Here is a 24,791-nt window from a genome sequence, read left to right as displayed (position 1 = left end):
TAAATAGAATTGTTAAGGGCAAAATGGAAGTACATTGAGGTAAGTTTAATAAAGATGATCAGGTTTTAACTTATTGTTATAAATTTTCAGATTCATCAGCATATAGACACCAAGAAACATTAAATCCCTTGTACTTTCAGTTTCCAGAAAGATTTGAAGATGTTGCCATTGATTTTTCAAGGGAGGAGTGGAAGCTATTGAGCGAGCAGGATAAAGAGCTGCACAAGGAGGTGATGGTACAGAACTATGAGCATATGGTGTCAGTAGGTAAGAACGAATCATATTGGGGGTAAACAGGAAGTGATGGTACAGAACTATGAGTATATAGTATCAGTAGATGAGGAGGACTCATATCAGAACTATGTAAGAAGTAAAGATACGGGACTATGAGTGTATGGTATCAGTAAGTAAGGAAGATGTTGAAAGAGCTACTTATAGAGCTGCAGACAAGCTATATCCTGTAGTTCAGGATTTGAATCTTAGTGCTCATGGGTCATCCCTGCAAAGAGTATTGGTTCCTAGTGGGCTTATGTGGTTAATAAATGTATTTAGGAATCTTAATTACAGATAACATAATGTCAAAATAGAAATTTTTTTAGAAAAAATTTTAATGAAATAAATTTTGTATCACTATTTGGAATGCATTATACATTTGATATGGGTTATATCATATTAAAATGATTTTGCTTCCTAAAATATTGTATGCAATTCAAACTGTGACACTCTTACCCGATAAAGAAAATATTATCAAAAATGAACTATTGGACATTTATATGGTGTCCAAAAAAATCTAGGATAGCACATTTGCATCTTGTAATACCTTAGAATAAAATAGGTCTGAGATTCCCTGACAATGACACTTATGTAAACTTTTTTGTAAAGTGCTAACAGTTTGTTTAGATGATTCTTATAGGGCAAATTGGAAAGATTTTCATTTAGTTTTAATAAATAAGAAACTTAATGTTGTAGATTATCCAATAACGATCACTAATAATATGATGTGGATAATTGTATCCAACATTTTACAGTATAATATTTATAATTTGTCAAAAGTCCCATTTATTAATAATATTTTTATGTATATGAGAAAAAAAATATTTCAACAGCTAGATATTAAGAAATGGATATATTTTGCCCTCTTTCTTTTTTTTTTTATTTGAGTTAGGTATTAACATTTTTGAAATTTTAATTAATCCTAATCCAATTATTAAGGGTTTGAGAATTAATCAAGAACTATTCAAAACATGTTTGCTGATGATATTTTATTAACATTCCAGTGATACACTTAAAGATCTGAAATTGGTTATACATTTTGAATGAATTTCTAATCTTTACTTTTAATCATTTAATACTTCAAAATATAATTAATTAACTTATTAGTAATTGTTAAACTCAGATATTCAGCTAATTGGTAAAGAATCTTCTGTTTTACTTTTTAGGAATTAATATTTTAAAAGCTACTGAAGAAACTTTAAATTTTAACTATGAAAAATTATTTTCAATAACTAATGTAATCACCTCTTGGAACAAATTGTTATTCCATTTGAAGGTAGGTTAGTTAATTAAGATATTTCCAGAAAATATATATAATCCAATATCTTGTAAATTCCACTTAAGTTATTAATAGACTTTTTTTATGGTTTCCAAATAAACCAAGATTGAGTTTATTCATCATTTTCGACCTTGGAAGGTTGGAGGCATTAATTACCAGAGTATAGAAACTTATGCAAAAACAATAATACTTAAAGCAGTTAATGTCATGAATTGGAAATCCTTACTTTATCTGCTTAATATGAATAAATTACAAATTTTTAATTTTAATAGTCATAACTCTTATAATCCCGTTTGGATATTTATCTGTAATTGTATTCAAATTACTGTTTACCCTTTTGATAATCATATTATATAAATCAAATTTTAAACTGAAAGTTTTGGTTTGAATCCCTCCATCCCATTTTCTTTAGATAAAAATGTTATAAATAATATAGCAATTCATATACTTCATAAATGGGAAAGACAGTGCTCTTTCTGTTATCAGTGTTTGATGGAGTTGAAATTAAATCTGTTGAGCCTTTGTGTCTAGAACATAATAATTCTAATGGTTCATCTCATTTACAATTAGTTAGTAATTTAATTCAAACTAAGGTCTCCTGTATATCTAATTCTTTGGGTAAGGAGAGTCCAAAATTGATAATTAGATAGACAAGCAAATTGATCTGATCTCTAAATTACATGCAGTATTAGCAACAGATATTAATTTGAATGGCAAGTTCTGGAATTTCATTGCAAAAAAAATATATATATATATATATATATATATATATATATATATATATATATATATATATATATAGATATATATATATAGATATGTGTGTGTGTGTATATATATATGTGTATATATATATGTGTATATATATACCAGATTTCTTTAATTCAACAAAACAAAGGATTTCTTCAGTCTATTTCAGAAACATCCTGATTTTTGTAGTGGAAATTATTCACTTAGAAATTCATTCATAATTTTTTTTTTTTACTCTTAATATAATTGCCAAGTTTCCGAAAGATTCTAAAGTTAAATGTTGGAACAGATATTGTAATGCTAATTGGTTGTGTGTGTTTTTGACTGTCCTATGTCATCTGAATATTGGGAAAAGGTTGAAGATTTTCTCAAAGCATTATGCTCTGATTATTTTATGCTTACAAAAGAACTAATATTATTCAGTGTGTTAGAGATCAATCCAAAAAAGGCTTTTTTATTTAACTTGGATAATTATTGCAGTAGCCAGGAAAAATATCACCACAATTTGAAGAATTTATTCTCTCCTTAAAATAAACTGCTATTAAAGAAACACCAACTAAGAACAGAATTTTCCCTAACAAACAAAAACAATCCTTGGTTGAAAGTAGTTGCCGTTATTGAAACTTTTTCATCATACACTTTATTTTTGTCTTATAATTAACTCTTTATAGTTATCTGTCTCACTGCAGAGATTGGGTCAGTTGTACTGCATCCTAATCTGAATTCAGACTGTTCTTGCCCTGTTGTTCTTTATACTATTCTGTGTGCTTGCTTATCCTGCCCTTTCATGCAGTGCTGCAGGGATTTGATTTCTCCAAACTACCTGGAGCTTTGAATATGTCCTTTGTTCTTTGTACACTGGCACTAAAATGCTTATTGTACAGTTGTCTGTAGTATGCCCCCAGTTCTGTCTCAGTACTGTAATGAGTACCCTTAAGAGCCATTTTTCCACTATTGCATACAACATCTTGGTAGTGTCTGCCATGACTTCATCTGAGCCAGCTGCTTTCTCTGACTGCATTTCATCAGTGCAATTGGCACTTACTGTGGGTTTTGCTTCCTCTTTCATTCAAGGCCATGCAGGTACCAGTGCTACATCTGTGGGGCTTTCTTCATTGAGAAACTTCTTTAAGTACTTGTATCCCCTGGTGAGTGGTTACAACTGCTGACAAGCTGTGCATTGATTTAAACCACTCATATGGACTTAGCAACAGTAAAGATATGGCATTTAGCTTGGAATTCTGAGAATCTACATTTCTTTTGTGTTGTGCAGTACTTCTTTTTCAGAGACCATTCTTGACCTAGAAGGTGTTTGAATCTCTAACTTTGTGATGCTGCACCTGTGTGATACCCCACCACTGGAAACAGTAATCAATGAGCCTCAATCCTCACCACTAGCACCAGTGGGGGGTGTATACATTGGGAGGATGACAAGTTACACACACAGTATTTCCAGATGCAGCACTCTGCGTCTTGTGCAGTTTTCCTTGAGAGAGACCACAGATAGTTCAGGGCTGGTTTCTCCTTCTCTCTCCAGATCCCCAATAAGACTCCCCACTGGCACAGCTATAAGAGTTGAGATCTCAGCTGAGTGGCCAAGCCAAGACCCTCCAGCACCTTCTCTGTCCAACCAGTGCTTTGTGTCCCTGTCCAAGTTGCTGACACACACAGACTGTTTGAGGTTTGAGTCACACACACACACAGCCACACACACAGCCACACACACAGCCACACACACAGCCACACACACGCAGAGACACACACACACAGCCACACACGCAGAGACACACACGCAGAGACACACACGCAGAGACACACACGCAGAGACACACACGCAGAGACACACACGCAGAGACACACACGCAGAGACACACACAGAGACACACGCAGAGACACACACGCAGAGACACACACCTGGGAAAGGCTGGCACAGGTTTACTACCTATGATCCCTTCTGCCCATAGGTTCATAGGTAGGTACTAGGCTATTGGCCCTGGGGCCTATACAAGCCCAGCCCAAAAGGTACCCTGGCTTTTGCCACTCAAGAAAATTATTTTCCTGTGCCACTGTCGAGCAGAGCCACAGAGGTGATCTCCGGGGTGAATTTCCTATTTCCCATCCAATCTTCAAGATTTTTCTTGAGTGCTAATGAGGAGCTTTGTTTGATATAGATAGGTAGTTTATTCCAGAGTATGGGAAGTCTCTGGGACAGGAATCTATCCCTCCCGCATGTTCTGTTTATTGTGGTGACTAGATTTAGGTCCCAAAAGCATGTAGCTCGGAGGGTTTGGGATTTCTTTAAGTGGAGCATGTCCAACAGCTCTGGGTTTGACATAGTTTTGTATGTTAGGCAGAGATCACCTCTGAGTAAGTGATATGTGACAGAGTAAAGCTGGAGTTTTTTGAGACTGTCTGCATAGGGCATCTGTTTGAGGCAGGTAATCCTCTTTATGAGGTATTTCTGTGACCTTTCCAGTTGTTGTAGATGTCTTGTGAGGTACATACCAAAAGGGGCGTTGTACTCTATAATGGGTCTAATGAGTGATGAGTAGAGGGGAACAATGACCTCTTTTTTTCTGGATGAGAAACCTTTTGTGATGAGGTGTGCCACTTAGAAGGATTTCCTGACTACTGTGGCAATGTGATTATCAAAGGAAAGACTACTGTCCACCTGTGTCCCAAGGTCTCTTATCACACTTTCGGTGTTAAGTATGCTACTGCCTATGTTGTAGTTCATGGGTACAGAGTTTTTACCAAAGGGGATGACAATGCACTTTTTGGCATTGAGCTTGAGGCCATGGCTTTGACACCAGGCATCTGTCTCAGTGAGGCCCTTTTGTAGGATGTCCACATCATTAGGAGTTTCTATTATGGCTCCTAGTTTGCAGTCATCTGCGAACTTTGTTAGCCAAAGACCTTCTCTGTTAGCCTGTACTTCAGAGAAGTAGATAGCAAACAGGAGAGGACCCAGGACTGAACCCTGTGGTACTCCACTTGTCACTGGTCTGAAGTCGGATTTGGAGTCTGCTACTTTCACATTGTGGGTTCTGTCAGTGAACCAGTTGGCAACCCATCTTGTGACATAGGGATTTATACCCAGACTATAAGGTAGTTATTACTGCCACCAGCCAACTCCTTTTCAGCTACTTTTAAGGCCCTTACCAAAAGGTGCCCAGTCTTACTTTGAATAAAAATGGTAGTTTGACCAAGAGCAAGGTTATTAGGAGTGGCCTACACAGTGTCACCAAATAAATATGCAAGTACTCGCAAACCTAAATATGTCTCACAAATATCAGCCACAGTGAAAGTTTTAAATATATTTAATAATAAGTAATAAAAGAGCAAAAAATACTCTGTATGCAATCACAGTAACATCAGAGTTCAAAATCACAGGAAATGCTTAAAACAACATTGCAGGACAGTCTCAAACAAAGAAAAACATCTAAATTAAGCTTTGCTGTATTCCTGACTGTATCTCAGAGAATTATACTGTTCCCTGGACTTACTTACCGAGCAAGTAAGGCATATGTGGTGAATGGGTCTTCCAGCTGATGTCAGGTCAAAGACAGATATGAAATACTAACTCTCTCTCCCAAATTAATATTTCAAATATTACTACTGGGATACTTGCAGAATGACGAAATTTCTTGTCATCTGACTTCAGTTTCAAGGGTCAAAGGCAACCATTGATGCATCTGGTAGCATTTGCATTCCTCCACATTTAAAGACAATACAAAAAATCTGTAGTACAGACATTGTCTCCTGTTGCACTGAAACTGAAAGATAATGTCTTTTTTATGGCCCAGCCATAAAGTAATTTAATTTCAAATATTTTTCAGAACTTTTGCAAGTTTATTGTTTTCCAGTTTCCCCTAAATATATACATTTTAAACAGTTACAATAGTGTATATACATTTCTGCTCAGTATTTTACAAAATATCTCTTCAGCACGTCTGTACAATATGACATACAGTTCTAATACTGTAACACAAGCATCTTACATGAAGCATGTCGGCATTCACAAATGACACAACCGTTTACAGACTTTCAGACAACTGTGCTGGCAGTATTTCCTTTTGAGACACTTCCATATAAATCATGTCAATAATCACAAATGACATTCAATCATTCACAAAACTCCAGACAGTTGGGCTGACAGCATCTCCTTTTGTGACACCCTGGCTTAGTGATGCAGTTCCTTTTGTAAACAAATGTCTGATTCATTTTGATGCTATAAACAGTTTCATGGAATACCGCTTTGTGTAAAATAGAATGTTAAGTTGTCAATCTCGCCTTCATTCTTGCTTGATGGGTTCGGAGCCGATCCCTCGGCTCCGACTCGGCACTTGCTAAGCTCGAGAGTCACTTTTACCAGCTCGAGGCAGCCCCATATCCCATGATGCAAGGCGGTAAGTACCCAGATCTCATTTGCCGCTTCGCTTATGAGGTCCTCCTTTTACCAGCTCCTGGTAAGTGATTCACTTTTTGGATATTTAAGCCCCTTTTTCTTAAAAAAACCCTTAATTATTAGTTATTAGTTAATTATTTACCTTTTGTGACAGAAAATACCTGTCTTTTCTAATTTATTTTAGTCAAACTTTACCCATCCCATCCCCTCCCTGTTAGAGTGTGTGTGTTTGTTTATAGAAATACCTTTTTGGTATTTTATTTAAGTTAATTTTTTGACTGGTGTGTGTGTGTGTTTGTGTAAAGCACCATGTCAAAGGAGAGGGTCTCAGGTTTTAAGAAGTGTGACTCGTGCTGTCAGAAGATGTCTCTGACAGACGGTCACACTTCTTGCCTGTATTGCCTGGGGCCTCTTCACCTGCAGGACTCCTGTGCTATTTGTCATTCCTTCAGCCAGAGAGTCCTGCAGGAAAGACGCAACAAACTGATCCTTAGGGGCCTTCTTAAGCCGGAGGGCTCTCCGGCTAAGTCGGCTCCATCCAAATCAGTTAAATCTTCCAAGGCCCAGGCTTCTGTGTCTAAGCCTGCGGCCTCGGCTCCGACTGCATCGAGTCGAGATCGGCTCCGGCTGGAGCCGATTCTGGCTTAACAGCCTTCGGCACCGATGGCTATCTGTGCCGAATCTGTATCGACCACTTGGTGTCGGCTCGATCGGTTCCGACACCCATGTGGCACAGGCATCGGTGTCGGCTCCGATCGGCTTCCGCACCGGTACTTTGGTGGCTGTCTCGGCTCGGCTGGAGCCGATACATCGAGCTTCCTGTCGGCTCCGAGGTCGGCTCCGACAGGATCTATAGTATCGGCTCCGATGGCTCATTCCAGGAAGAGGTCGAGGTCTCCTTCCTTGGAGCCGATACTTTCGGCCCGGCTTCACCTCTTCTATCGGAACGGAGCCATCGGAGCCGATCTTCAAGGTCATCCAGGTTGTCAGATCATGACCTAGAGAGAGTGGTCAGTAGATTACTTAAGTCACAGGTACTGGCCCAAATGTTACATAGTCCGTCTCAACAGGCGACTGTTGGTCCACACCCGTTACAGTTCCTCCTTCAACTCTACCCCAGAGCTTGGAGTTGGAGTCTTCGGAATGGTTACTGCTACGGCTGGAGGACGGATACCCCTTCTGTTCCTTCAGCCTCTACTCTTATCTCCTCTTGAGACCTTCCTTAGAGGGATTCGGTGGTCGGGCTTCCATGGTCTCCTCCGAGGGGTGAGTGGCATCGGACCCTTGTCCGAACCCGCTCTTCCCTTGGAGCCTCGGCCTTGGTGAGCTCGGCTCCGACATCTGCCTCGGAGACTTCCCTTCGGTGGTCCCTGGAGTTCCTAGCTCTTGAGCGGGTTCTCTCGGACCTGCCTGGGAGGAGCATTCGAGGTGATGAAGAGTGTACTGGCCACTGGTATCAGTCAGCAGTCTGTTCCCGTAGCTCCTCCCTCTATAGTACCTGTTGACATCTCTGCCACTTCTCTTGCTACAGGACCCAGAGATCCTCCGCCTCAGGTTTCCCCATTGGGAATTTCCCCTCTTCCGAGGATTCTCCTGATGTTTCGGGAGATCCTCCTAGGAAGAGGACTTGTAAGAGGAAGCATGTAGACTCCCGAGTCTGTCACTTGGATACTGACTTTGATGAGTCAGAGGGATCCCTAGATCCCCTCTGAGGATGTCTCCTTCTCAGACATCCTAGCACTTCTGAAACAGTGGGTAAACTGGCCCACCAATAATCCCTCTGAGGATGAGTCAGTATACCTAGAGGCGTTTGGATCTCGTCCCTCCTCCTCCTGGGTGTCTCCGCCTTCGACCCCTTATGCAGGTTATTGCACGAAGGCGTGGGCAGCTCCTGACTCTGTAGAGCCAGTCCCTAGGAGGCCTTCAAAATTTATCACTGCCGCGTGTGACAAACAATTCCTTACTAAGGGTGTCCCCGCTGATGCCATGGTGGTGGCTGCGGCCACCAAAAAGGAACTTGCAGATCCTTCCGTGCCCGTCCATCCTCCTAATAAGGACTCTAGGACCATGGATAGGTACGGTAAGCGGATGTTTTCCTCAGCGACCTTTGCTATGCGTTTGCTGAATTACCTATGTCACTTCACCAGACTCCAGAGGGATATCCTTAAGGAGCTGGGTGAAGTAGTTCAGGATCCTACAGCTGCAGGGGCTCAAGAAAAAATTGCTGCGCAGCTAGGAACCCTCAATTCCATTGCAAACTCCTCCATGCGGCTAATATCTTATGCTGCGGATGGAGCGAGTAGAGCCGCAGGTACAGGTGTGGCTCTTAGACGCCAAGCCTGGATGCGGCTATGTGATTTTGCGGATCCCTTTAAGGCGTCCTTCACAAATTCTCCCTTTGATGGGTCAGCCTTGTTTGGCCCTCAGGTGAAGGAAACCTTGACCAGGTGCGAGCAGGACGGCAAGACTCTTTCTGCTGTTGGAGTCCGTTTTTCCACCCCTTCTAGACCTTATCCCAAAGGACAGAAGGGCGGGAAAATGTGGTTCCGTAAATCCCAAGGAGTCACGCCGGATTCACGTGGTCAGTTTACCCCTAGAGGCAGAGGGGGTAACAACAACAGACGCTCTAGAGGCAGAGGGGTCCAAGAACCAGGGAAACAGGGAGCCTCTCTCTGACAAGCCCTTTCAGCATCCCTGAGGTGCTGCCCGGCTGTCCCTCCTTGGAGGCAGTCGGGGAAGATTATCACTGTACCCAGAAGCCTGGCATTCCCTCACTCAAGACAGATGGGTACAGTCGATCATATCCAAGGGTTACATAATTCCTTTTGAGGAAAGTCCCTTCCCTCAAGTTCCCTTCCAGATGTACCACCGGTCTAAGGGAGATTGCAGAGTCAGAAATCTCAAAACTACTGCAAAAAGAGCCAGTCAGCCAGTTACAATAGACCATTCAGAGCCGGAATCTACTCAAGGTTCTTTTGGTCCCCAAAAGACGGGAGACTGGAGACCAATATTGGATCTCAGCAGACTCAACAAGTCTGTCAGGAAGACAAGATTCGAATGGTCACTTTTCAGTCAATTCTGCCCTTCTTACAGTAGGACAACTGGATGTGCTCAATAGATCTTCAGGATGCGTACTATCACATCAAAATTCACAGACGCTCCAGGAGATTTCTCCGCTTCGGCTGGGGTCCAGTCATTTCCAGTTCAGAGCCCTGCCCTTTGGTCTCACTACAGCCCCAGAGTGTTCACCAAATGCATGGCAGTGGTCACGGCTCACCTGAGACGTCAAGGATTCCAGGTGTTTCCGATCTCGACGACTGGCTCCTGTCAGCCACCACCAGGCATCAGCTTATACAAGCCAGGGATTACACAATAGACCTTTGTTCTCATTTGGGCATCTCAATCAACTTCGAAAAGTCATCCTTATCGCCCTGCCAGTCTATTACCTTCATAGGCGCAAACTTAAACACTGTTCGGATGTCAGCTACCCTTACAGAACAAAGAGTTTCAGATATTCAGACTCATGTCAGGATCATTCTGGCCAGCAAGAAAGTACAGGCCAGAATGGTTCTAAAGGTATTAGGTCTTATGGCTGCGGCCATTACTCTTCTTCCCCTGGCTCGATTCTACATGCGCCTTCTTCAGTGGATGCTGTTCACACAATGGTCATACCAGCAACTTCCAATGCGTCACCAGATTCTGGTGACACAGACATGCAAAGAGCATCTTGCTTGGTGGATCACATTGTCTCAGGTTCACCAAGGCAGGTACTTTGTACCCCCATCCCGATAGCCACTGTCACCACGGATGCCTCCCTGATCGGGTGGGGGTCATTATCAGGGCAGGATGGTTCATGGGACGTGGCAGCCGTTCGAGTACCATCTGCACATAAATGTCCTGGAGATGAGAGCAGTGCTTTTAACGTTGCAAGCCCTCAACGACTTTCTTCCCGTAGGGACAATTGCAGTCCACACAGACAACATGTCTGTAGTTTGGTATATCAACAAACAGGGCGGAACCAAGTCCTACCCCTTGTGTCGAGAAGCGCCAGACTATGGCAATGGGCGATCTCCTCTCATCGGTTTCTGGTAGCAACGCATATCCCTGGGAAAACCAACATTGTAGCGGACAGATTGAGCAGAGCTATCCTCATGCCTCACGAGTGGTCTCTCAAGCAATCTATAGCGGAAGAGATTTTTCTGGAATGGGGTCGTCCATGTTGCGATCTTTTAGCTACTCCCCAAAACAGCAAATGTCCAGACTTCTTCAGCCTCTTCCCTCTATCAGGCCATCCCCAGAGACGCTCTGACCCAGGATTGGCCCCAGGGACTTCTTTATGCCTTCCCTCCATTTCCTCTGATCCCTCAGGTGATCCAGAAAGCTACCGTTTGAGAGCCAAATTGATTCTCATTGCCCTTACTGGCCTCGACAAGTTTGGTTCCCGTTCCTCCATCATCACCTTTTGGTGCAGCCGTGGCATCTGGACCCAGTGCCAGATCTTCTGATTCACCAATCGGGTCAACTGCACCGGTCAATCCCTTCTCTCAACCTCACAGCATGGTTGCTCCACTTCCTTCCTTAGCCAGGCTTCCTTTGATCTCTAACCCAGTTAGAGACATCATAGTAGCTTCGCTAAAATCCTCTACCAGGAGGATTTATACAAGCAAATGGAAACGTTTCTCTTATTGGGCTAAGGCCCAAAATATTGATCCTTTTACTGCCCCTGTTCAGGCAGTCCTGGACTTCTTAGCAGAGATTTTTCATGCAGGCTCCTCTTCTTCCACAGCTGCTATTTCCAATTTTCATGTCGGGATAGCAGATCATAATATTATGTCCCATAGGCTCTGCAGGGCCTTCTTGAAAGGAATTTTCCTACTAAAGCCTCCAATCAGGAATCCTCCTCCTCAGTGGGATCTAAATTTAGTGCTGACATCCTTGATTCTTCCCCCCTTCGAGCCAGCTGTTTCTTGTTCCCTGAAATATCTTTCTTGGAAAACTTTATTCCTAGTGGCTATTACATCTGCCAGGAGGGTATCTGAACTTCATGCTCTTTCGGTTCGACCCCCCTATTTGGTTTTTCACAAAGACAGAGTATCTTTGAGAACTAATCCAACCTTTTTACCTAAGGTCGCTTCAAAGAACAATCTGAATCAATCCATTGATCTCCCTGTATTTTTTCCTAACTGTTCAGATAGAGCTGAACAAAAGCTTCATTATCTTGATGTCCACCGTCAACTTAGATATTATTTGGACAGAACAAAAAAATTTAGAAAATCTGATCAACTTTTTGTTTTCTATGCGGATAATAAAAAAGGCCTTCCTGTTTCTAAAGTGACCTTGTCCAGATGGCTTTCTTCGGTCATCTCTGAAATTTATACGCTCAGGGGAAAACAGCTGTGCTCAAAACCTAAAGCACATTCAACTAGGAGCTTAGCTACTTCTACAGCTTTTCAAGCTAGACTTCCTTTGGACACTATTTGTGCAGCGCCACTTGGGCTACTCCTCACACTTTTGTTTCCCATTACAAATTGGACTTGGCCTCCAGGGACAGAGCCAGTTTTGGCTCTACAGTCCTCAAGAGTTTGTTCCATTGAGCCACCCAGGATAGAGGTGCTAGGGACGCGGTCCCATCAAGCAAGAATGAAGGCGAGATTGACAACTTAACATTAAGAAGTTATGTACCTACCATAACGTTCCATGTTAGTTGTCTTCTCTCGCCTTCTTTCTTGCGACCCTCCCTCCTTCCCCCTGGCCTGGACAGACCTTGTATAAGAAACTGTTATGCTGAAGACCATTCAGACCTGGTCCTTCTTCCATCTGTAAGTTTTCTTTCTTTTATGCTTGGTGCTATTGCCCTTTGTCAGCAAACGAGATCTGGGTACTTACCGCCTTGCATCATGGGATATGGGGCTGCCTCGAGCTGGTAAAAGTGACTCTCGAGCTTAGCAAGTGCCGAGTCGGAGCCGAGGGATCGGCTCCGAACCCATCAAGCAAGAAAGAAGGCGAGAGAAGACAACTAACATGGAACGTTATGGTAGGTACATAACTTCTTATTTTAATCACTGTCAGCCAAGTTTTGTGTGGAAGTGATGAGCTCAGTATTGTAGCAGATTTGGAGATTTTAGTACAATATTTATTCTACTTCCCTTGTGCAGGATATAGGGTGCCAAAGAAGCAGCTGTTGCAACTTTTTGAGAAACATGTACCCGAGTCTTTGGAAGAAGCAGAAACCCTGCTTCAGCCGAAAGTATCTGATGCCTCCAGCAGTAAGTATGTGGTTGTTTTTCCTGATTATGTTTGAGAACAATTTAAGAAGATGGTGATGGACAGTTTAAGGCAAAATCAGTACATGATAATGTCAGAAAATGCAATGTAAAAATATTGGTCATTATTGACGTTTCCCAGGTGTACAGTAATGTGTTTAAACATGGGGCAAGCAGCTACTAGCATCTTACAGGAAAGGTTCTGTGGGCCAAGCTGCACGAGTTCCTGCCTGCTAATTCTTTTTGGGTTCTTATGTACGTTAAGGTTGCTAAAGGTACCATTAAATTTCACACAACACAGTTCAGTAGAAAATGGGAATCTCCTTAATTCCTTTTATTGGAAAGAAAGGCACGTATGTGGGAGACACCGTAAAATAATCCTGCATCTCCCCGAATAAAGGGAAATGTCATATTTGTATAGTAAAATCACCCAGTATAAATATACACAGATGTCCTTCATGGATGCATCTGCAGTCATAACAAGTGGGTTGTCCTGTCGTCAGGCAGCCCTGCAGTCGGCCGGATTCCAAAGTCCGGGTCCGGCTTCGGCTGATGTCGCACTCCACCCGACGTCATCACTGTTGGTCTTCGGGTATAAAAGCATCAGCCGACGCCATTTTCCTCAGTCTTTCTTGCCGCGTGGCCAAGCAGAAGCTGTTCGCAAGTGCCGGTCGGTCGGATCCAGAGATTACTTCTACCGAATACTACTTCGAAGACTTCTAAAGCTAAGTACCCCGTTGGGGACTCTTTCTTGCCTCAGCCGATGTCCTTACTGTCTGCCTTGTTTAGGCCCAGCCCACGACGTAGCAGCCTGTTCGGCCTGTGCCTCTTTCAACCGACGAACGCTTAGGCGTCGGTCGGAGTTTGCAGAACAGTTTTTCGGTTCTGATTTTGCGTACATTATGCCGTCGGATCCTCCGACTACCCCCAAAAAACGCAAAGATAAAGACCGACACTCGCGGTCCGCGGTTTTGGCCGAAACCACGGTAAAGCAAACCGCGAGTGTCTCGGTTTCGGCCGAAACCGAGAAAACTGCTCAAAGTACAGCTGAACCTATTCTTACAACTGAGGCCCCTGCTACAACTCTTGAATCAACCTCAGAAATTTTACCCACTACGGTGGTTGACTTATCAGACACCATCCCCTTGGATGTCTCTACCCCAGCACGTGGTGCTGCTAGGCCTCCAGCTGCCATGTCCATTAAGGCCTTCGCCAGGGCTAAAGCAGCCAAGACTACTAAATCAGTGCCTGTTAAACCCCCCACATCCAGGCCCTCTTCTAGTTCTCAAATGCTTTCTTTGGCAGAAGATTTAATTTCTTTAATTAGAGGATCTCAATCTCACCCAGACAGGGCCTCTCAGCCCCAGAGAAGAGACCTAGGGCAGAGCCCCTGAGCCAGTGTCTTCTGATGATTCTGCTGATGAATCAGACATAACTGACCAGCCTGAGGCTCCCTTCTCCAATTTTGAAGATTCTGATGCTGAAGAATCCATTCCAGCTGCTTCCCCACCAGAAGAATTCTCCTTTGGGGAAACCTTGCATGCCATGCGAGAACAGTTCCAATGGCAGCAACAGGATTTTCAGACTCCAGAAAAAGACTTAGGACCTTTCTGCACCTCCCACAGCACAGGCCCTTAGCTATACCTCCTGTTCTCTCTGTGGTGGATGATGCTTTCAATGATGTTTGCTCGCTCCAGATTCTTTACCCCCAGCCCCTGCCAAACCAGACAGATTTTACAGGGTGCCAGATACTCATCACCACCTTTACAAGGCCCCACTTGCAGACCCAGAAACTATATCCCAGGGTCCCAAGGCAGTAGCAGCGACCACAGCTAAAACCCTATTCCTTCTGAAAGGGAAGCAAGGTCACTAGACAGATGGGGTAAAAGGTCTACACTTCAGCTACTCTCTCAGCTAGAGCTTTAAACTGTCAGTTTCACATGATACAATACCAAGAGTTTATGCTTGATCAGTTAACTAAAAACTAACCACTGATGAATCTCTTGATAAGAAATATGTATTAGAGATGGTAAATAACATACAACAGGTTAGCAACCATTCCTTAAAATGTGGCTATGATGCACTGGAGGCTTCATTTAGATCAGCCATGACAGGCACAGTGATAAGAAGGCATGCATGGCTAAAGGAACAAGCTTTACGGATCATGTTAAAGCTAAGTTGCTAGATGCTCCTATGGACAAGACAAGTTTGTTTGGTACACCTGCCCAGCAGGTTATGAAGAAAATGGAAGAAAAGGCAAAATCTGTTCAAACTGTTAAAGATTTCTTGCAGGTTCAACCCCAAGGTTTAGCAGGAACTGGCCTGCCAAAAATTGGTCCTTTCCTGACTCCACAAAATTTCAAAGGGGCAGGAATAGACGTTCCAGAGGCAGAAACCAATCCAGAGGAGGTGCCTACAGAGGACGACAGTGGCAAGGTAACAACAGAGGCACAGACACAGCCACTGCCACTACATCAGCACAACCACAGTGACTTAATCCTAAATCCGCCTACCAGGGAACAAATAGCAGCTCCTCTAGGCGGAAAGTTAACCTTATTTTCAAAGAACTGGCACTACATAACAAAAGACAAGTGGATTTTACAAACCATAGATCAAGGTTACGGTTTCACTTCCACACTTTACCAGTCAAAAGAGGAATGCCAAATCTACCTCCAAATCAAAAACAGAGGCTCTACGCCAGATAATGGAGTTAGCAAACATGAGAGCTGTGGAAAGAGTGCCAACAGCAGAACAAGGAAAGGGTTCTACTCCAGACTATTCCTAGTTCCAAGAAAGGAAAAAGTTGGAGACCAATTCTCGACCTGTCCACCTTAAATACATACATCATTGTCCCAAAATTCAAAATGCTGACCCTACAGCAACTTCTTCCCATGCTGGGCAAGGAGTCTTGGCTGGTAACTCTAGATCTCAAGGAGGCATACCTGCACGTCCCCATTCGACCAATCTGCAGAAGATACCTCAGATTTCTTGCAGGATCAGAGCACTATCAATTCTCAGCATTGCCCTTTGGCTTATCTACTGCCCAGAGTATTCACAAAATGCCTGGCATCAGTAATCGCCCATTGCAGACTACAGGAATTCAAATTTACCCATACCTGGACGACTGCCTGCTACAAGGGGACAACAAAAGCAAGCTGACAACAGATTTACAAAGGGTCATTTACTTGCTACAAGGACTGGGATACACAGTCAATTTACAAAAGTCAAGGCTGATACCATCCCAAACAAGGACATTCTTGGGCTGAATTGGACACAGTACAACAAATGGCATTCCTGACTACAGAAAACAAAAGAACTTCCTCTTTACTTCTTGGCACTAACAAAACTGAACAAGTTAACAGCAAGAAAAGTTCTGCAGGCCTTGGGCTTCATGGCATCATGCATAATCTTGGTCCCATTTGCCAGACTACATATGAGGAAACTACAGTGGTACCTAAAGAATTTATGGTCCCAACACAGACAGTCTAGAAACAGAAATCCCACTAATTCCATGCTTAAAACAGGAGTTCCTATGGTGGGCTCAGGCATGCCAGTCAAACCCAGGCCTACCCTTTCGCAGATGTCAACCAAGCCAGACCATCACAACAGACGCTTCAGACCTAGGATGGGGGCCCACATGCTGGACAAATGCGTGCAAGGATTGTGGACACAGGATCAACTTCACCTGCACATCAATCTAAAAGAAATGCTGGCAGTAAAACTGGCAATCCAAAAGTTCAAACCATTTCTCAAAGAGGGCCAGTTGATGATAAGGACAGACAACACCACAGTCATGTGGTACATCAACAAACAGGGAGGCACTCATTCATACCCCTATGCAGAATGACCTTGGAGCTGTGGACCCTGGCACTCAGCTACAACATTCAGTTACAGGCAATATTTGTACCGGGAAAGACAATACTCTAGCAGACATATTAAGCAGAACCACTTGGATGCCCACGAATGGAAGCTGCACCGGACATCTTCAAGACCATCTCGAAGAAATGGTGAATGCCACAGATAGACCTATTCGCATCACCTCTCAATCACCAGCTCAAAAAATTCTGCACAAGGACATTCCACCCACTAGCATGGAAAGTGGACTCACTCTCCTTCGACTGGAAAGGCCTAACAGCATATGCATTCCCACCTCTTCCTTTGATACACAAGGTACTACTAAAAATCAAGGAAGAACGTCCAAGGATAATCCTGATAGCTCCAAACTGGCCAAGACAACACTGGTACCCACTACTGAAGAGCATGTCTCGAACAATATGTGGCCAATACCCTGATGCCTTTGATGTTAACTCAGAACAACTACAGCATCATACATCCAAACCTAAAACGCTGCAACTGACTGCATGGAACATCACATAGCAGCAGCTAATCCAGAACTTTCCCAAAGAGTTAAAGACATTATTCTGAAGCACGCAGACCTTCAACAAGAAGGAACTATGCTGGAAAATGGAAAAGGTTTGTCATTTGGAGTACGGAAAGAGGAAAAGATGTGTCAAACATAGATATGCCTAACATTCTGGAGTATCTGGCCGAACTTCTTCATTCAGGCCTCTCCTACTCCTCCATCAAGATACATGCATCAGCTATTTCAGCAGAATACAGCTTTGATCCACCTGTTTTTCGCACCCTTTGCTCAGGCAGTTCCTCAGAGGAATCAAGAATGTAAAACCTCCAAGGAAACCACCATTACCAGCTTGGGATTTAAACTTTGTGCTAGAAAAGTTGACACTATCACCCTTTGAACCAGCAGCAACAGCAGACCTACAACACCTGTCATGGAAAACTGCTTTCCTACTGGCAATTACTTCAGCAAGGAGGGTTTCAGAACTACAGGCCTTAATGGCAGTGCAACCCTTCCTAATCTTCCACCAAGATAGAGTGTCCATGAGGACTAATCCTACATTTATGCCCAAGGTGGTATCCAGAATGTCTTTAAACCAGGCAATCCACCTACCTACCTTCTTTCCCAACCCACAAAACAGAGGGGAAAGAATACTGCATACCTTGGATGTACATAGACAGCTACGCTACTACTTGGACAGAACAAAAAATAGCAGAAAGACTGACCAACTTTTTGTAGCCTATGCAGCAGGAAGGGAAGGAAAAGCTATTTCCAAACAGACAATCTCCAAATGGATAGGAAATTGCATACGATACTGTTACTCCTTCCATGGAAAACCAATTCCACAGAACATAAGACCTCATTCTACAAGGGCAACAGCCACTACCACAGCCTTCTTACGAGGAGTGGCAACCAAAGACATTATTGAGGCGGCTACTTGGACCTCCGTGCATACATTTGCCAAGCATTACAATTTGCCTCTATATTCCAGATCCCGAGCAGGGTTTGCCACTGCTGTACTGCAAGGGATCCTAAACACACCATAATCTACTTTTATCCTCCTCCCCTAGTTGTCTATGGTATTCTACCCACTTGTTATGACTGCAGATGCATCCATGAAGGACATAGTACAGTTTTGTACCTACCATAAATGTAGATGTCCGAACTGGATAGCATCTGCAGTCAGGATTACCCTCCCTCCTTCCCCTCTGTGGTACTCCTAGGGTGTTTACCCTCCTAATAGCTAGCTGTTGGGGGGGAGTCTTTTATGGTGTATTTGTTTGTATATATGTACATATATGCTTATTGCTGTGTTTACCTCTATCTATTTGGAAACATTGGCATCTATCCAAATTTTAGCCTGCAAGAGGGCTACTGGCATCTGGGGCAAGAAACACTGAGGAAAATGGCGTCGGCTGATGCTTTTATACCCGAAGACCAACAGTGATGACGTCGGGTGGAGTGCGACATCAGCCGAAGCCGGACCCGGACTTTGGAATCCGGCCGACTGCAGGGCTGCCTGACGACAGGACAACCCACTTGTTATGACTGCAGATGCTATCCAGTTCGGACATCTACATTTATGGTAGGTACAAAACTGTACTTTTTAGCTGACTGACCAGAAAGAACAATACATGCTTCTGAAAGATGCTGCTGACAGTACATCCTTGTGATTTCATATTGTAATCCTGACCACACTGAATAGTTCTGTTTTTGTATAGCTGAGCTAACAGTGCTTGAGAATGTGCTTATGTCAGGAGAAGAAATAACATGCTAGTCACATGACCCAGATTCCAATATGATTCAAGGTGGTTTCCACTCTTGATTTAGTTTCTTATAAAAAGTCTAATTTCTTCACAGTCCTCCATCTGATGCTATGAAGCACCACTCATACCACGACCCCTTCACAAAACGGAATGCTGTGAGTATGCACAGACATTCTGCATTCTGCAGACATTTTTCACTTGTATCAATGTAATCTTTTATATATGCATTTTTTCTTTACGTTTTAGTGAAAATCATTTTATTAGCAACAAATGCATCCTGTCTACTTACAATTTTAAGATTTTGACACAAACTTCTTTGGTTTATTATAAGTCTTTCTAAGGCTTGTCAAGTTGACCTGTCTATTTGTGCAGTTTTACTTTGAGAATAAAGCTGTGCATCAAACTAGAAATAATGCAAGAGTAATTGTAACCAACGTGAATTTTAGTCTGAAGCACAAAAGTCTTAATTCCCAAATTGCCATTGGTACCCTGTAAGCTAGATGTTTGCCTGCCCCAGACATGACGACAAGTCCATATGGGGAAAATTCCTTAAATGCAGCCTTTTGTAGATTGTGACAGTAAATCCTATGATGCCTCAGTTTTGATTTCTCGATTTATAAGGGTTACAGTGTCTGTATAGTAAATACCTGGTTCTACATATCCAAGGTAACAAACTCCACCCACCATTTTTTTTTCTGCCAGGAAGTTCTTCACCACAAATGAAGTACATTTTGTTGCACAGTCCAGTAGATGAGGCGGCCAGGAAAAAGTCACAGTTCATTTGTGTCCTGTTTAATGTGTGATGGGTAGAACTGATTAAATTCAAGCATTGATGCCATCAGTATGGATTATTTAGTTGAGATGATGCCAAGTATATTCTGCAGTCTTAATCGATGTCTTCTGTGATGGATGCTTGTTTCCCTTACTGATAAAAATTACTGTCAGGCTGACAGTAACGGTTTACAGGGCAGTATAGTTAACAGTTTACAGGGCAGTATAGTTAACAGTTTACAGGGCAGTATAGTTAACAGTTTACAGGGCAGTATAGTTAACGGTTTACAGGGCAGTATAGTTAACGGTTTACAGGGCAGTATAGTTGACGGTTTACAGGGCAGTATAGTTGACGGTTTACAGGGCAGTATAGTTGACGGTTTACAGGGCAGTATAGTTGACGGTTTACAGGGCAGTATAGTTGACGGTTTACAGGGCAGTATAGTTAACGGTTTACAGGGCAGTATAGTTAACGGTTTACAGGGCAGTATAGTTCACTTTGCTGCAGGTGTTTGTAAGAATAGTCACTCACTGGCTTGTATCAACAGTGTAATTTTCTTGTTTCTGGATATAGGAGGATACAAGAGGTAGAAAGTAGTCTGACTTTGTCTTCCTGGTGGTTTGTGTCTACAGTTAACAAGACGTTTGGTATTTTGATGCATTGTATATGCATGGCTGTCATGTGTATTTTGATGCATTGTATATGGGTAGCTGTTGTGGGTATCCTGATGCATTGTATACGGGTAGCTGTTTTGGGTATCTTGATGCATTGTATATCGGTAGCTTGATGCATTGTATATGGGTAGCTGTTGTGGGTATCTTGATGCATTGTATACGGGTGGCTGTTGTGGGTATCTTGATGCATTGTATATGGGTAGCTGTCATGGGTAACTTGATGCATTGTATACGAGTAGATGTTTTGGGTATCTTGATGCACTGTATACGGGTAGCTGTCGTGGGTTTCTTGATGCATTGTATACTGGTGGCTGTTTTGGGTATCTTGATGCATTGTATACGGGTAGCTGTCATGGGTTTGTTTGTGTCTTTCGGCTTTTTCCCGGTTAGGGGTCGACACAGCGGAACTCCGGTCCACTAATGATTGGCAGTAGAGTTTTACGTGCTGGCTTGCTGGGCCTAATGCACAACCTTCAATGAAGGAACACCCGTTCACGCATGCCGTGATACAGAAGACGCTCTGAGGATTGAATGGGCAACATCTAACTGTGAGGCGACAACGCTACCGCAGCATGACCACTGCAGTACTGGGTAGCTGTCGTGGGTATCTTGATGCATTGTATACGGGTAGCTGTCGTGGGTATCTTGATGCATTGTATACGGGTAGCTGTCGTGGGTATCTTGATGCACTGTATACGGGTAGCTGTCGTGGGTATCTTGATGCATTTTATATGGATAGCTGCTGTGGGTATGCCTGCTTTATGAGCAGAAGTAATGGAGGAACACACCCAGCAGTTTGACACTTAAGTTTTGGTAGTAGGATATGATTGTGTTGCATTTCTCTTAGTGGAAGAAAACAATATTTGTGATGTTCAGGAAGTAAGAAGTGTAGCAGCAGGGCAGAGATGATTGTAGCATTAAGTCTAAAGTTGCAGAACTGCTGAAATGGAAGTAACTGCAGTGACTGTTCAAGGAATTGTAGGAAGTGATGTTATTCTGGCTTGATTACTTTGATAACTCCAAATACATTTCAGCCTCCTCTGTTTTATATGTTTATGTGGCACTTAAGTCACTTGATTCACATTATGTATCTAAAGTCAGGTAATCTGGTTCACTGGAAGATGATATCACAGGTGGCATTAGGTCACATAATCCTCTCATCTAGTGGCAGCAGGTTGGGTCTCTGCTCTATTCTGACTGGAAACCCCAGGATCAGGGCTGATAGATATAGCTGCTCCTGGTCCTAATGGTCCTCTGTGGTTTCTGACCTCTCCAGGTGTCTCTTCCCTATCTGTGTGGATTTTCCTGATGTGGGGAAACTGTGATCCATGTTGCTGAACCAACACATTGGATGGCTGTGGCAGCTGTTGTTATGAGGATGACCAGGAATGAATAAAAAAAAGTTTGACATTTAGGCAGCCGACAGTAAAAGGTTTCCATGATTTATGTAAAAGTTGTCTGTAAAACATTATATTAAATGCTTACCTGTTATGTATTAATCACATGCTGGATAACTCTGAAAATGTAAGGGATAGGTTCATAGGTTGGTACTAGGCTATCAGCCCTAGGGCCTATACAAGCTTAGCCATAACAATTCCTTGGTTATTTCTTCCCACACTATTTACTTCCCTGGACCCCTGTCTAACAGGGCAACTGACGTGATCCCCGGGGTGAATTTCCTTTCTCCCATCCAATCGTCAGGCCTCCTTTTGAAGAGGGCCAAAGAGGCACTCTGCTTGACATGTATGGGCAATCTATTCCAGAGTCTGGGGAGTCTCTGGGTCAGGAACCTATCCCTCCAGCATGTTTTGTTTATTGTGATGACAAGATTTAGATCCCTGGAGCGTGTTGCTCTGAGGGATTGGGATTTCTTTAAGTGTAGCATGTCCAACAGCTCTGGGTTTGACATGGCCTTGTATGTTAAGCAGAGATCACCTCTGAGTAGACGATATGCGACAGAGTATAGCTGGAGTTTTTTAAGGTGGTCAGCGTAGGGCATCTGCTTTAGGCTTGTGATTCTTTTAGTGAGGTATTTCTGCGGCCTTTCAAGTTGTTGCAGCTGTCTTGAGAGGTACATACCAAATGGGGCGTTGTATTCTATAATGGGTCTAATGAGGGACTTAGTGTGGCAACTTGGCACATGAGCAATTTTTTTTTCTTCTGAGGGAGAGCAAGTGTCACACTCAAACCAATTGTGGTAAAAACGAACATAGCCCCCCGACCTGGATAGCGCCATGAATGTCTGGTGAATTGAAGCAGCAATCCCACAGCCATCTCACCTTTTTGGAGTCTCCAGCCTTGAAAAGACAACACGTATTGTAATGATGCAGGAATATTTCAGTGTGAAATGTCTGCAAAATGAAAGCCTGGAGTTTGTAACGCGCAGTTTTGTCTGTAAGGGGATTCTAATTTAAACTGTAAGAGCAGTAATGTCGTGGGCAGTAATGACAGAACCTGATTATTTTGAATATCCTCTTTTCCTCTTAATTGTCTCAAACTCGTACAGTTATCACAAAAGTAAAATGAATGTTTACGTGTATGTTAACTGTTTTTATTTTTATGCTTTAGTGTTCGCTAACGGTTCTGCAGCTTGAGTGGCCACACTTCCATTTAATTGTCTTCTAAGCAGGATTTGAGCTGTAGTGCCACAAGAAGATCTTATAAGGCTAAATTATGCTGTCTTGTGTTGGCAGTAAAGGGTTAGGATTTTGCATAACAGTTTTTATGATGCAGGAAGGGACAGCTGTTTCTCAATTAGTTTTTTCGCCCTCAGTTAAAACACAAGTTACTGTTTGAATTAGCTTGTACAAATAGTTGTATATTGTTAATACTCTTTTGGGTTTGCTAGAAATTGTTTGGGTGTCTTTGTATAATTTGTTTTTAAATGCGAGTCTTATGAGTATTTCTTTAAGCTTTTATCTTGCCCGCTATTTCTCGACTGCTTTTGAGATAATTGTGGAATGATTGAACCAAGTATGAGGCAAAAAGATGAAGTCATTGATGTATTCCTGACGAAAGTGCTTAAACTACTTTGGATATTTATCATTAAATTATTTTGGAGAACTGCCGATTGGTCATGTTTGGTGGCACTGGCTCATCTTTTTGCCTCATACTTGGTTCAGTTGTTCGTGTTTGGTTCTTGGTTTCTCAACATAATTGTGGAATGCTGTGTGGGTGAAGAGCCAGATCTGTTTATATTTTGTAGTTGAATGTTACTCAGAGAATCTGTAGTAGAAGTAACACCCACATGCTGACCACCACCGGTTAGTGTTTTAAAAGGTGGTGGTGGGCAGATTGCAGTGGGTACCTTTCAGATAAAGATAGATGTTAACATTTGAAATTCTTGATGATGTCCTTCATGGATGCATCTGCAGTCATAACAAGTGGGTTGTCCTGTCGTCAGGCAGCCCTGCAGTCGGCCGGATTCCAAAGTCCGGGTCCGGCTTCGGCTGATGTCGCGCTCCACCCGACGTCATCTCTGTTGGTCTTCGGGTATAAAAGCATCAGCCGACGCCATTTTCCTCAGTCTTTCTTGCCGCGTGGCCAAGCAGAAGCTGTTCGCAAGTGCCGGTCGGTCGGATCCAGAGATTACTTCTACCGAATACTACTTCGAAGACTTCTAAAGCTAAGTACCCCGTTGGGGACTCTTTCTTGCCTCAGCCGATGTCAGAAACAAATACCTCATAAAGATTTCCACTCTTACTGTCTGCCTTGTTTAGGCCCAGCCCACGACGTAGCAGCCTGTTCGGCCTGTGCCTCTTTCAACCGACGAACGCTTAGGCGTCGGTCGGAGTTTGCAGAACAGTTTTTCGGTTCTGATTTTGCGTACATTATGCCGTCGGATCCTCCGACTACCCCCAAAAAACGCAAAGATAAAGACCGACACTGCGGTCCGCGGTTTCGCCGAAACCATGGTAAAGCAAATCGTGAGTGTCTCGGTTTCGGCCGAAACCGAGAAAACTGCTCAAAGTACAGCTGAACCTATTCTTACAACTGAGGCCCCTGCTACAACTCTTGAATCGACCTCAGAAATTTTACCCACTACGGTGGTTGACTTATCAGACACCATCCCCTTGGATGTCTCTACCCCAGCACGTGGTGCTGCTAGGCCTCCAGCTGCCATGTCCATTAAGGCCTTCGCCAGGGCTAAAGCAGCCAAGACTACTAAAACAGTGCCTGTTAAACCGCCCACATCCAGGCCCTCTTCTAGTTCTCAAATGCTTTCTTTGGCAGAAGATTTAATTTC

At 43.1% G+C, this 24,791-nt stretch overlaps 1 protein-coding gene across 2 annotated transcripts in view; it reads left to right on the top strand.

Moving 5' to 3' along the window:
- The window catches only part of LOC122815112 (zinc finger protein 260-like), a 743,919-nt gene that overhangs the window by 256,066 nt on the left and 463,062 nt on the right, over window positions 1-24,791 (top strand). For both annotated transcript variants that reach the window (XM_044087356.1, XM_044087357.1), the window contains exons 2-3: window positions 141-267; window positions 12,866-12,976. In XM_044087356.1, coding sequence (XP_043943291.1) covers window positions 141-267; window positions 12,866-12,976 — 238 coding nt within the window. The remainder of the gene's footprint in view (window positions 1-140; window positions 268-12,865; window positions 12,977-24,791) is intronic.

This window comes from Protopterus annectens, chromosome 11.part0 (assembly GCF_019279795.1).
Source record: "Protopterus annectens isolate FY-2018-M chromosome 11.part0, PAN1.0, whole genome shotgun sequence".
Classification (NCBI taxonomy): domain Eukaryota; kingdom Metazoa; phylum Chordata; order Ceratodontiformes; family Protopteridae; genus Protopterus; species Protopterus annectens.
The sequence above is the reverse complement of the archived record's forward strand: the minus strand, read 5'-3'. Positions and strand labels throughout refer to the sequence as shown.